Source organism: Sinocyclocheilus anshuiensis, unplaced genomic scaffold (assembly GCF_001515605.1).
Source record: "Sinocyclocheilus anshuiensis isolate Anshui unplaced genomic scaffold, SAMN03320099.WGS_v1.1 scaffold1578, whole genome shotgun sequence".
Taxonomy (NCBI): Eukaryota; Metazoa; Chordata; class Actinopteri; order Cypriniformes; family Cyprinidae; genus Sinocyclocheilus; species Sinocyclocheilus anshuiensis.
The window spans coordinates 191,212-205,009 of NW_015544225.1; the positions used below are offsets into that span (position 1 = coordinate 191,212).

General features: G+C 38.5%; 1 protein-coding gene and 1 long non-coding RNA gene across 4 annotated transcripts in view; one reads left to right on the plus strand and one right to left on the minus strand.

The window, feature by feature from the left end:
• LOC107697303 (uncharacterized) overlaps positions 1 to 13,404 on the plus strand; it is a 31,708-nt gene extending 18,304 nt beyond the window's left edge. For 2 of the 3 annotated variants that reach the window (XR_001635187.1, XR_001635184.1), the window contains exon 3: positions 13,209 to 13,404. This is a non-coding gene — a long non-coding RNA (uncharacterized LOC107697303). Of the gene's footprint in view, positions 1 to 5,641; positions 5,714 to 13,208 lie in introns of those variants that run through there. The other variant, XR_001635185.1, reaches the window with a different exon arrangement.
• On the minus strand, positions 5,448 to 12,008 carry six4b (SIX homeobox 4b). The gene is made up of 3 exons (XM_016498025.1): positions 11,261 to 12,008; positions 8,886 to 9,520; positions 5,448 to 6,170 (listed from the first exon to the last, which is right to left on the minus strand). Exons 1-3 carry the CDS (start codon positions 11,992 to 11,994, stop codon positions 5,710 to 5,712), a joined length of 1,830 nt encoding a protein of 609 aa, XP_016353511.1. The 5' UTR covers positions 11,995 to 12,008; the 3' UTR covers positions 5,448 to 5,709.
• Positions 13,405 to 13,798: the final 394 nt, after the last annotated feature.

Consider the following 13,798-nt stretch of genomic DNA (forward strand, 5'->3'; position numbering starts at 1 on the left):
GATAATGGATTGTTAATATAAACTAATGGGCTTTCACAGTTCACCCTGAAAAAAACATCAAGTAAATTTACTTAATTTTTGTTTTGAAAGTTTTTGCACGCATATTTTTTAAAGTAAAATGTAAGTATGGAATTAAGTTAAATCTACTTAACTAAGTTATACAGTCGTGGTCAGAATTAGCGATTATTTCACATAAATCTAACCTTTCATTGGAGAATAAGAATTTAAAATGGGGGGAAATATCATTATGACAAATCCCTCCTATTTATATTCCTGTGAAACAGGAAGCCATGGCTGGATAATTTCATGTTCATAATCACCCTGGTATGCTCAAAATTGTAAATATGAATGGGAATATACTTCACAGATATTTTACTCATAAGAATTTCTAGGGGTGCCAATAATTGTGTCCAACATGTATTTGAGAAAAACATGAAATTTTCCCCCATTTTCAATTGTTTTAGTTAAATGAAATGTTAGATATTTGTGAATTTTTTTTAATAAAAGATCAAAATGATTAACAATGCAGATTTATTTTCACAGCCTTCTTTGATCATATTTACCAAGGGTGCCAATAATTCTGACCACGACTGTATAAAATTAGCAAAGGAAATAAGTAAATTTAACATGGCCAGCCAGTTAGAGTTAGATGAGTAATTTCTACTTAATTATTTTAAGTTTACCCTCCAATACTCAGTACATTTCTCTCAGTCACAGTTTGTAAACTTTACTCAAACAACATAGCACTGAAAAAAAAATGGCATTATAGCATGTGGTTCACTTACAAACATGTATGTAAGCAAGTAGACAGCTCCTTATTCTTTTGAAGGTAATATGTTGACTCAATGTAGTTATTAACCTAATGAACACTGTGACCTTAATACTTGGCACATGATACACAATGACGGTAACAATCAGTGAATAGTGTTTGAATATGAATGGGTCGTTTTGAATAGAAAATGAACTCTAGATGTCACAAAACAGCAAGTTACTAAACCTAACAACAAAAGCAACCATAAAACAGTGTAAATACATCTCGAAAACAGCAAATAAAATTTTACCTTATTAATTATTCATGCCCAAGTGCATGATGGCAACAATGGGATTGTGCCTTTGATATTTACTTAAACAGTCTTTGTAAAAATAACAAACAATTCCAAGTAAAATAAAGTTCAAACTTTAAATTCTACAAGCTAAAAGTGAGTGAGTACTAATATTGAATTTACTCTTTTTTTTTTTTTTTTGCCTGAACTAAATTATTTAATGTAGAAATTACATTTGTTTTTCTGTATTATTTACTTCACCACAAAATCTTTTTTTATCAGTGCATCATTCAATTTATGATGCAAACATTTCATGGATAATGTTCCCTTTAAGGTCTATTCTGTATAAAGTCATTATTTATAGCTTTAGCAATATTCTCCTGGGAACCAGTAATTCTTGAAAACATGAGTTTTTGTGCATTTCTCTGAGATTGTGCATGCTTAAATGTAACTGCACAACTTAAAGAAGTTATCATAGGCTATTCAGAGATACCAAGTATTTGAGGCTTAGGCCATGGCACCTTCCTCCTCTTGGTTTATAAAAATATGAAAACCTTTATTATATCTATACCTATATTATTTTTTACTTTTTTACTTTTACTTTGTATTTTTTTCCACAGATTGTTTCTTGTTTTCTAAGCAGAGTTTAATTTCACTGTACAAGAAAGACATTGATTTTTTTTCTTGTGTCCTCAGCAGAGGACATTAGGACTGTGTGTGTGTGTGTGTGTGTGTGTATGTGTGTGTGTGTGTGTGTGTTCATCTCCTGGGGAGACACTACAGATTAATTACATAGCCTACTATTTAAAAAATGTTCCTATGAAATAAGATACTTCTATGAAACTTATTTCGGTATTATTTGTATTAGTTGCTGCTAAAATCATGTTATTATTAAAAAAAAAGACATTGTGTAAGGTTGTGAATGCCAACTTTTTATAACCAATGTAAAATAAATCATAAATAAATAAAATAATTATATTATCATTAATATATAATCATTATATTATATTATTATAAATGTCTTATTCAACATTTTATGCAGTACCATTATATATAATTTATTTTTTTACATCAGTCATATGTTATTTTGTCATATGTTTATTAAGCCCCAAACACTATAATGAAAAAACAAACAAACAAATAAATAAATAAATAAAAAAGGGGTTTTGGCTGGGTCTCAGTATGACATACTGGACATTCATGATGTGAACATAAATTTTTTTAGTCACTTTGTTATTGTCTTTTCCTCATTCTAATCAGAAACATCACTGATAATGATCAGTTCCCTGCAGTTATTTCAGAAATTTGCCTCAAGAAGTAGCTCCACATGTTGTCTGCATGAGAGCTTGTAATAGAACAATTTTTTCTTTTCTTTTCACTAGTATTTAATTTTGAGAGTTGTGTTTTTATGTGTGGTGGTATCAAGTCTTTGCTTTCACTACACCCTCATCAGCATTCATTTCTATATTTTGCTCCTGAGATAAAGTTTGCAAAGCCACAGAAGACCTAGACCAGAAAGCTTTCAATACAGCATTTAAAAATAGTTTATGAGCATCCCTTACATTTAATGGACTATTGACATTGAAGTCATGCAGCACTGCCCCCTGCTGGTTTGGATGTTTTGTTGCCAAAAGTAAAATAAATAAATAAATAATAATAATAATTGATTGTCATCAACATTTTGCAATGACAATATAAATATCTTAATAATAAATATTTATATAATCTCTGTTTTTACAATGAGTGTGATAATGTGCACAAACCTGTCTCGCAAAAACGTTCATCCTCAGAAATAACAATGTTCACTCTGTATTTTCATAAAACAAACCTTAAACATAGCCCTAAAGATTTTTGTTCTCTTGATTAAAGAGGGGTTGTACAGAAGTGATGGGTCTCAGACCCAGTTGCCCCTTGACCTCACATTAGCACAGAGTATAGTGCTGTGGCGCAGTGGGCATGAGGGTCCGGTTACATGTACAAAAAGTCAGGGGTCAGGCTCTTTAATAAGCCCACTTCTGCAGGGTTCCTCCTTTTTTTATGAGCTGTCTTTTCCAGAATTTATGAACATCTTCACTGTTTTTAAAAACACACACTGAAAATTGCTGTCTTGTGGAGTGTGAATCTATTATTACTTCCTTCATATCTGCTAAAACATTAAAAAAAAATTATAATTTTGATGTACTTTTCTCATATGCAATATTTGGTTGACTTCATTCACACTGAATGACCGTTCCTTGTACTTTACATTCTTTTGGTGAAACTGGAGATCGAATTAAAAGGAAGGTGTTTTTCTTCTCTTCTGTGCCTTTTGTTATAAAGGATGAAAAGCTCTTTAAGGTCGTCCAATAAACCATCCCATTCACGGTACAAGGAGATGGAGTGACGTATTTTGTATTTAAATAATACAAAAACGCAACATAACACCGTTTCCCATGAAACGCACAGTGACCAAGGGGAAATAGGGGACATGAAACACACATGTCCCTCTTTCTTGCACCCACCAGTTCTTTGCTCAAAGCCACAGACAATAGTGCTTTCTTAATCTTCAGTATTCCAGGAGGCGCCATCTGATACCTGGCAATCAGCTAATCTGGTGCCCTAGGCGACAGGGTCACCTTTGGGCAGGTAACAATAGATTCTTTACCTAATGTGCTTTTTTGTCTCCTCCTTTGTGTGAGGGAGCAAATCCTACCTGGGCGCCATTCAATTAGCGCTGACTCACACGGACTGGTGTAGACAACTGTGTCAAGAGAAGGAAATGTTCCCACGCCAGTAAACTGATTTTGGCTCCTACTTTCACACTTTTATGAGCAATCAAAGTTTGCATAAATACCTGTCTCATTAATTTAATTACCTGCTGTCTTATTGCATTATACACTACAATATCTAGATATGGAAGAACAGAGAATGTCCTGTTTAGTAATACTAAGAAGAGAGTATATATCTTTCATCACCCTTTCATAATCTACCAAATGATGAGCCTGCGTTTTGCCATAGAGTTCGAGTCAAAAGTCTATTCCTGCTAGATCATGTGAGGACGGTTCAGGAAATCTAATAAGGATATGTAACTTCTCCTCGTATACTCTGGCTTTTTGGATGACCTTTACTTTAAGTAATGTCATGACAGGTACCATATGACACTTTAAGAGTGAGCGGGGCTTATTCAGCTGCCAGGCTTTGGCTAGAGATCACAGAGGACGCCCCTGGTGAGAACACAAGCTTGATCTCCACCATGCTGCATATGTGTTCGTCCATGCATTAGTAATGTCTGAGATCACCGCCAGCCATCCAGGGGGTCCAAGTTGTAGCCTGATCTGGTTAAATGGATAGAGTCTTGGATGTCCTTTAGACAGACATCACGCCCGCCATTGGTTAAAAACATATAGCTGACTTACCTGGTGCTTCCAACAAGAGATGATTCATTGAAAGTGATGTCATTCCCTTTACTTATTGAATTATCAGGCTTAGGCCTCTAATGTGAAACACCGGTGTCAGTGACATAGACGACACTTGGATCATTCATTATATATGTACAAATATAAATATTTAATAGGGTGGAAGGGTTTAGAAAAATAGGTTTCTTTCAAGCAGGACTGACGTTTTAAGGTTTCTTGTGGTTTTTGCAGTGTGTACAGAGCTCATGTTTGGTGTAAAGGTGCGGTCACATTAGCAAAATTTCATGGCTGAAAAGATGCCAATTTGTATATTATGCACAGCTCACACAGAAGTCCCTTTCAAACCAAGCAGCTTGCTGTTGGTAAACAAATTTGCATGACTAACTTGAACATGTTGTGAAATCGGTGCGAGGAATCTTTCTACCTCATGCAAAATTCCCAATTCGAATTGAAATTCTTACTGTAATTCGCTACTGTATCCGAACTACTGTAAATGTGACCGCAACTTATGAATATTTATCTTGCCCTACAAAGCTCACAGAATTCAACGCCGGGCATTGTCTAATGCTAAAGGAAATGAAAAACACGTCCAAATCATTGTAAAACAGTTGTCACACAAATAAACAAAAACAAACACTCCTACTTCAGTTATTCCTGATGAATTCTTGCAAACAAATGGCTTGTTTTCTAGCCTAGCTTCCTGGTATATTAACAGTTTATGAGGAAGGCACATGTGACCAGTTGCACTAATGGTCAAGATTATATACTTAAAAGTCCACATTGGGATGCGTAGAAAGAGAGTGTGAATCAAAAATTCTGTAACATAAAAGTCCAAACATAACAAAATAACCTTTATCAAATTTGCATCGTCACACTCAAAGAATTTAAATACAAAAGACCATAAACAACAACAACAACAAACGCATCTGTGCTTCAATAAAATCTAGTTAAAAGAAAACAATCACTATAAAGCTGCATTTTTTGATTCAGAGCACATTTGTGCTTTTTAACTGGTCTTTTCGTCCACTTTTTATGAGGTGAGAGTAAAGACAGTGCATGTAAATAATCTTCAGAGGGTCAGTGCATTGCCTGGTACATTCTGCAGCCCTCTTAGTGCAAGTTGGGATATCTGAGGACAGGAAGGCACTGTTCGCATTTTATATCCATCATCAGGGTTCATTTGAAAATTATTTGTGCTTACAGGGTCCGTAAGGGCAAAATGCGGCGCCACAAAACCAGTGAAATGCAGCTCTTCGTTGCTAATGATATCATCATAGGCCACTTCCATCATCCTCCATCTGTACAGTCTGCAGCTTGGCCAGCTCTTTCCCTTCCATGTCCAGATCCCCACAAACAACCCTGACTGGGCCTTCTCCTGCCCTAGACACAACTTGCAGGCTGTTGGGCAGCTGAACATCTTGAGACCTGTAGTCTGAAGACAGGGCTACACTGTCCTCTTGGATGCCACTTCCAGCTTGATTCAGAGTGTGGTGTACCTCGGTGCCCAAGAGGGCAGAGGTGACCGTGGCTGTGACGGTAGGGGGAAGTGAACCACCGGTAGAGGAAGAAGAAAGGAAAAGGGAGGCTGTGTAGCCCAGGTTGCTGCCTTGGTCCAGGGGCATTTCAGAAGGATAAGTGTAGCTTCCAGACACATCCAAAGGCTCCTGTTTCACAGTCTGGGTGTAAAGCAGGGTTTGGGAGTCACTGACCACATTCCCCAAAGGAGCAGAGCCTGCATGGGGGATAAAGAAGAAGATCCAGTTCAGTAAAGGTAGCTCTCCATGTCTAGTAAGCTTTATAAATGATTGAATATATGCGATGTCACACTCTCAATTTGAGTCAGAAGTTACAGTGAGTTGTTTGTGGAGAAATGCAATTAAAGCAGTTAAAAAAAGAAAATAAACTTGAACTTTGATATATATTGTTTCAGATGCACATTATGATGTTTATGACAAAGTCTCAGATTTCGCAAAATTTTTGAAGCTCTTTAATGTAGCGTAGCTGATCGCTGTATCTGCCTCAAACTGCAGCACAGAGCACATGTGAACTGCTCTTCCGCTTTACTAAACCTTATAGCACTAAATAAACATGAATGAACATCAGAAGGTATGTTAAAACAACTTACTGAAATATATAATCTCTCATGTAATAGCTCAATCAGTGTTTCAACCACGGAAGAGGTCAATAAAACATTTTGTTAACATGTCACATGTTTACCTCAGGAAAGTCACTAAGTGTCCATAGCTAGTAGTTAGCAAGAAAAAAATATTTAAGAGAAGAGCATATTGCAAAATATTACTTAGGTATATTATTAAATATTACAAATGTATTATATTTTACATAACATTTCATTGATGAATTAATTATTTTATGTATGTCTGAATACATCTAATTCTGTCAAAAATGTTTGTAATCTTTAGAGGCTATTTTCTCAGAAAGGGGAGCTAATGTATTATATTTCATATTATGTAGAAACATAATAATTAAATCATATTTTATGTATGTTTGAATACATCTAATTCTGTCAAAAATGTACGTTTATAATCTTTAGAGGCTATTTTCTCACAAAGGGTAGCTAATGTATTATATTTCATATTATGCAGAAAAATAATAATTAAATCATTAGAAAGCAGAGACTTTCCTTTTTGATTCATTGCCTAAAACTGAAAACTTCAAGTTCAAATCATCTCCAAAGAAAATGATGGAGCAGCTCGCATATAGTGCTGTACTTTAAGGTAACCCTAAACACTTTGGCCGGGACATCAACCCTTCCCAGGTTAATACAATGTGCTTTTCTTTTAGTTGGCAATAGCCGCTTGTAACAACTCAATTGAGAATGGATGAGAGAGAAAGGACAGAGCGTGAAGGTGTGATCTGTTTATCCAGATGGGACTCCTTCGTTGTTATCTCAAGAGGTTTGCTTCTGTCCCTCTCTGTTTCTTTTATTTCATTCTTTCGGTCAATATCTCTTTGTACCTCTCTTGCTTCTTTTCTTCAGAACTTTTCTAGTGAACTGCAAAATGAAACACCTTTTTAATTTTCTGTTTGCGGTTAGACTTGCTATGATTTCCTTGTAACTCTAGAATGTGGTTCTTGGCACATGTCTCTTGCAGTGACAGCCTCTGGCTTTCGGCCAGACACTTTTCTTCCATTAGGCTTGCACAAATGTCTGATAAATAATCACAGCGCCCAAACCCCTCCTCCCCCTCTTCATACTCACTCACTTTCTGAAACTAGAACCAAGTTTTCTTTAGATTCCTGCAGACATTGCTTGTGGGAGAGGGTTGTTGTATAGAGGGGTTCAGGAATATATTTTCTTTCCATCTGACTTACACGGTTTACTCAGTCCTCTTTTGTCATCTGGACGACTATGCAGAAGAAAAATCTGAAACCATATCTCGCAAGTTTTGACTTCATAGGCAAAATGGTGCTGCGAGGAAATTTCTATTGTTTCTTTTTTATTTGTGAGGCACTGGAGATCAAAGTTTATGTTTTATTGAAATGCCTTGAAAATTATGGGCACAAGGAAACATGGTTTTGGCTAAACAATTTTAATATCGTCTTTTTTTTTTTGCTGGATCGTTTGGGCTCAACTGTTTTCCTTCTAAATCAAAAGTTCAGCCAGGGGTGGGTTTGTTTTTATGTGGCTTGTAAACTGCATATTAAAGGATAAAACAGACGAGCGAGAGAGGAGCAGAACGCAGCTAGCCTTGCTGTTATTGATGTGGCCATAAAATATTCATGGAAAGAACCATTAGTGAGTGGTTAGGGCCATGGAGGGGAGGTGGGGACCATGTTGAGAGACTGCGTTTGGTATGATCCTCTAGCCAGTTGACCTGGACCCCCACATGCCTCTCACAACTTCATCCACAATCCACTCCAAATGCCCGTGACCCACAAGGCTTTCTTGCAAAACCTCTGCTCTTTTGCACTGAGCTCTGCGGTCACTTTTGGCAAGCTTAACCACATAAATGTTCGGTCACAGTATTCTCCAAAGTGATGATGTAATTACTCTGGCTCTCATGAGCTCACTAGAAGTGCTCGGACTACTTTAGATATTGTTGTTATTGTATCTTCAGAGACATATGCTTGAGACGGAGAAGCGCAAATCAGCCATTTTGAACTGGAAGTGTCAGGAAAACATTATGTATATACCCAATTTACAGAAAGAAATAACCCAAAAATGAAACATTTGGTCATTATTAATTACTCACTCTCGTGTTGTTCCAAATCTGTATGCTGACAAAAGCCCATTAAACAAAAGTTAATGGCATCCAAAACAACATTGAACCCCAATGACATTTATTATATACACAAAACATCTTATTTTGTGTTCTGTAGAAGAAAGTAAGTCATACAGGTTTGGAAGAACATGAAAGTTAGTGAATTCTGACAGATTTTTGGGTGAACTGTCCCAATATACAGTATCTAATAATTGGCCTCCTACCGTGAGTAGATGATGTTGTGGATGGGAGCAGCATTAAAGGAGGAAGCCCCATGGTGGTTTCACTTCCAGGGAGATTGACCACACTGTAACTGCTGAGATGAAGGCCTCCTGAGGTAGTGGATGGAGTGGAGGGGGCCGAAGCGAAGGAGACCACTGAAGAAATGACTCCATCTTCAGCATTGGAAACCAGAGTCTGCATGGCCTCCAGCTTTCCAGAGGCAGTTTCAGAAACCCCCATTGAGAACGGAGCATAAGACACACAAGACCCACCTAACAGCCTCTCCTGACTGTGATGGGAGACCCTCTGGGGATCAAAGTTCAAGAAATGGCCACTCGTGGCGCCAAGTCCATTCAGGAGAGCATTGCTACTGTGTGACTGAACGTAGGCTCCACCGTTGATGTAGTGAGCATTCATACTTGCTAGATCACCGTTAAAACTCATTCCTCCAGCTAGGTGTGCAGGCATTTTGACATCTCCAATTTGTTGGATGACTGTGGTTCCTCCATCCGAGTAAACTGTAGGGGGGGCTGTTCCGTGTGCGACTGAGCTAGAAGAGCCGCTAGAGAGGGGACGTGGTGAGTCCTCCTGGCCTTTACTGGACTCATCTTCTGTACTGTGATTGCCATCTGACTCACTGAAAAAAAACATTTTTTTTAAGAAACAGACCAAAGGTTTATTTATTGCTTTGGTGCTAAAAAAAATTGTGTTTGGCATGAGATTTTGCTTGTTGAAGCCATCAAGAATTTGCAGTCTTATGAATTTAGTTTGTTCATTTTGAATTGTTGCAGTGTGCTACATATTAATTGAAGAACTTTCACTAAATTTACTAACAGTACATTGTATTAAAATGCCCATAATCATTTGAAAATCTATCTGGCAAACTGGTAAACCCGTGTACTTTAAATCTGTAAATAAAAAAAGAAGTCATTTTCCAATTGATTTCTGCGTTTATTTGTTTCTCTCATAATCAATTAAAAATACTTTGGAATTTCACAATGAAGAAAGTGTGTACTAAGGCATGCCACTAACTGCTTTATCAGTAGCATTATATGCACTTGTGTTGAAACACTTTAGGAAATAAACTTTATAAACCAGCTGTCCAATTTTAAAGCACATTGCAATCACAAATACTATTAAAGTCGACCTCTTGTGCGCTTCTAAAAGCAGACCACTAAAATAAAAATCATTTTCTGTAAATATCTCAGTCATCATTTCTAAAGTGGACCTCTTGCCCCCCGGGGTCAAAAATCAGATAAAAGGATCTGAGCTCTTGGAGGCATTTGGTGGGTCTCTTTACAGACTATGACAGCTGCGGGTGCATCGTTCACAGTGACTCGAGCAGCCAAGCCGCATCTATACAAAGATCTTATTGACATGACAAGCCGTTGGTCTTTTCTCGCCCAAAGAGCTTCCATAAGGAGTTCATGGACATCTTCGTTCAAACAATGAGTAATTATCTTTGTCAGGGTTTGACAGTGCAACATCAAAGCAACGCTTACCCTTGACGCATACGGAAAAGCCTGACCACCTTATTTACGAGTCTCAAGATTTATTATTTATGATAATAGCAGCATTTTGCATATTGGTTAAGAGTTATTTCCACCGCAGTTTGACACTCTGAACGATCTGCAAGCAAAAGTTTAAAAATACAGAGCTGCTTCTTATCTGCCTCAGATGCCTCAAGCTGTGAAGAGGATTTTGGCCACGTCAGGAGATTGAGTGCAGATCTCTCTGACTGATTATCAGGGTGGGACAATGGCTTTAAAATCCAGAAACAAACATAGACAATGGCTATGGTAATGTAATGGCTGATCATATCTAAAGTAAACCTAGGGTCTGTTGGGGTTGTATTTGAACGCAGCAACATGTCCGTTAAAATGTTTGTCAGGTCTTTGTTTTGCTTATTCAATTAATGTGACCCTTTTAATTAAATTTGCCAATTTATGAAATGTCTACATCGTTAAAAGAGGCTTGAGCTGAACTAACAACTCAAAATGTGGGAAAGAAGAACTTTTAAGCAATTCTTCAAATAGCCTTTTCTACTTAAAAATGTACTTTTTAAAAATTGTCTAGACTCATCTGAACAATCCATAGTGCATCATGAACTTTTTAAGTTTTAAAGCACCATAATCAACTCAAGAAGTGGCTTTAAATAAGAAAATGATTCTTTGATGAACCGAAGAACCAGTGAAGAACCTTTATTTTTAAGAGTAAACGCGTCACGGTCTCCACGTTCTTCAAAACTGCACCTCATTGAAGCGCTCAAAGCTTCCTATTTCAAAACATTGGTGAAACGTGTCCTCCGTTCGCTCTCGCGCATTCCATCATACGTTTTCCGCTCTCGATGAACGATTTAAATATAACTGCGGCGTACCTTTTTGGCTGCGCCTCGGATGGATTTCTGTCTCTCTGCCTCCTGTTTTTGAACCAGTTGCTGACCTGCGTCAGAGAAAGTCCTGTCATTTTGGCCATATTTCGTTTCTCGGCTGGAGATGGGTACCGGTTCCGCTTGTACATATCCTTCAGCGCGTTCCTAGACCTCTCTTTGAAACAATACACGGTCTCCTCTCCGTCCCAGATAGTCCGAGGCAGCGGATGTTTCCTGCGTAAGCGATACTTGTCCACGGCACCCAGCGGTCTGCCCCGCGCCTTCTCCGCTTCGATGTAGCGCGCCTTGTACCACATATCCTGCAGAGACGAGTGGTTTGGCGGACTGAAACTGTGGTTCTCCAGAATGCAGTAGAGCTCTTGGTAGCGGGCCTGGTGAAACGCGACTATCGCTTGCGCTTTCAGGATGCTCTCGTTCCCCCGCAGCAGGTCACTCTGCGGCAGTGACCAGAGGAACCTGGCCAGGCGCTCCACGTTCCCACCCTGCAGCAGCGCTTCGCAGACGCATGCGACCTGCTCGGGGGAGAAGGCCAGGGAGGCCGGCGAGCAGTCCAAAAGTTCGGCATTCTCCATCGGCAACTCCGCGGGGTCCAGCACTGACAGCTTGACACTCCCACGATTCTCCCTCTTGATCTCATCGGCACTAAAGACCTCGCTTGAGGAAGAAGACATTTTGAGCGTGTCCTGATAAGTCACTCCTCTGGGTTTCAGGCAGCACATCAGGCGATCGGGTTTCGCCCCTCCATCCAAGCACGATCAGGTATCTGGCCGCTGTGTGGTGTGGATAAGATCTGGCGTCCCCCGTTCCACCACAAGTTTAACTCCACAGCCCACGTTGGAAAGGAGTCCAAGTCCTGAGCGCATTTTGATTCGCCGCTCTGCCTCTGCGGGGAGGAGCGACTGGGATGTGAAGACAAATGTTTGCGCTGGGAACGTCCATCAAGCGTGCAGTGGGAACGCGGGTACCTGCGAAAGGTAATGCAGGCTGCACTACGTCCACAATACACGCACGAGATTTCACATTTTCAAATGTACAAAATAGTTTCTTCCTTGTGTCATCACTCAGTAGTTACTCCCAAGTAATTGCCAAAAATATGCCTTCTCTTGAAGAGAACAGCATAAATGTTTTTAAATGACTAATTATATGCTAATTGATGAGATCATTGCTTGACCATCACCTTCCAGAGGTTATAGTCGAAGTTATAAGGCACTATGTAAAATATAAAGGATTTACAGTTGAAAACAAACTTTGAGATATACGAAAGAGTAAAATGAATGTCATGATGATCATGAAGATTAAATGACTGGTATCGTCTGAATAAGCAGATTGTCTTGTTTAGTGATATAAAGCATCCAGCTTTTACTAGCTTTCATCCATATGTTTAAAATACAAATATCATGAGCAGATAGGGAGGGTTGTAACATTTTCCATTTTGCTTGTCTATATTTTCCACAGCCGTATGACTCACACACAAAATGTAATGTTTTAAAAATTTTTAGCATTTTTACATTTTTATTTTTAGCATTATTTTTCCAAAGTACTTCAATTTATAGCAGATACATATGGGAATAATATATCAAAGTTTGAAACACGTATAGCAAAAAAACAAGAAGTTTCAGTGACTGAAACAAAATGTGCTGCAACACTCTTCTATTTGACATTTTTGTCTGAGCCAATTCATTGCTTAATTTCATCATGTATGTTTACATACATTTTGGAGAGATGAACCATTATTGTCTAGAAAGCTTCACCTTCAACAAAGAAATAATAGCTAAATGCAAAGCTATTTGGTCATCTATTGTTTTGCAGGTTGTATAAGAAGCAAATTTTCTGAATCTCAAATATAGCCCTGCGACTCTTCCAACTGTTTATGTCTGTCCATTTGTCAGACAGGCACTGACAATCTGCCTCTTGATTGCACTCTTTTTTTCAGTTTGTCATGCTGTTTACTGGAAACCGAAGGTCTGAATGGGAGCCAGCAAACGCAACAGCTGAGAGGAGGCCCCAGAAGCCTCTCACAAAAGCAGAGGGAAGTTTGACGTGATTGCATCCCTAAAATTAAACCCAGCACAAACAGAATACCTGGCAGCAGCTCTGGGCACAACCCTGCATTCACATGCTCTTTGGTATGATGGAGGGACGTAGGTACGTAGGTATCAGACTTTATACTGGTCAGTGATTATAGAAGCCCATGCCTGTCCCTGGGGAAAGGCAGTAAACTATGTCTCTCTTCAGCCCTATCAGGAATGAACTATGTAATGATGAGAGCTGTCATGAAGCTATGTTATTGTGTGTTACAAACATCAGGATAAGACCTCTATGTAACCTTGGGAGGAGTGCACAGCTGTAATGGCCACATTATTGCCTTTATCCCTTAAATTCCCAGTTTAGATTAGGTGAAGTGTTGCCTGTTGTTGTGGGCATGGCTTTTAGCAGATAAATGGTTTAAATTGCCTGTTAGAAACCATTAGAGACAATGATTTAGTGGGGGCTTTTTTGTCCTGCTAAATATTCTAAAGCATC

Excerpts from the sequence above, each read along its gene's own strand:
- six4b (XM_016498025.1), bottom strand. The coding sequence starts at position 11,994 with ATGTGCTGCCTGAAACCCAGAGGAGTGACTTATCAGGACACGCTCAAA. Across the intron at positions 9,521-11,260 it reads TCCGAGGCGCAGCCAAAAAG|TGAGTCAGATGGCAATCACA; the intron begins GTACGCCGCAGT and ends GTTTTTTTTCAG. Across the intron at positions 6,171-8,885 it reads CACAACATCATCTACTCACG|GCTCTGCTCCTTTGGGGAAT; the intron begins GTAGGAGGCCAA and ends TCCCCCATGCAG.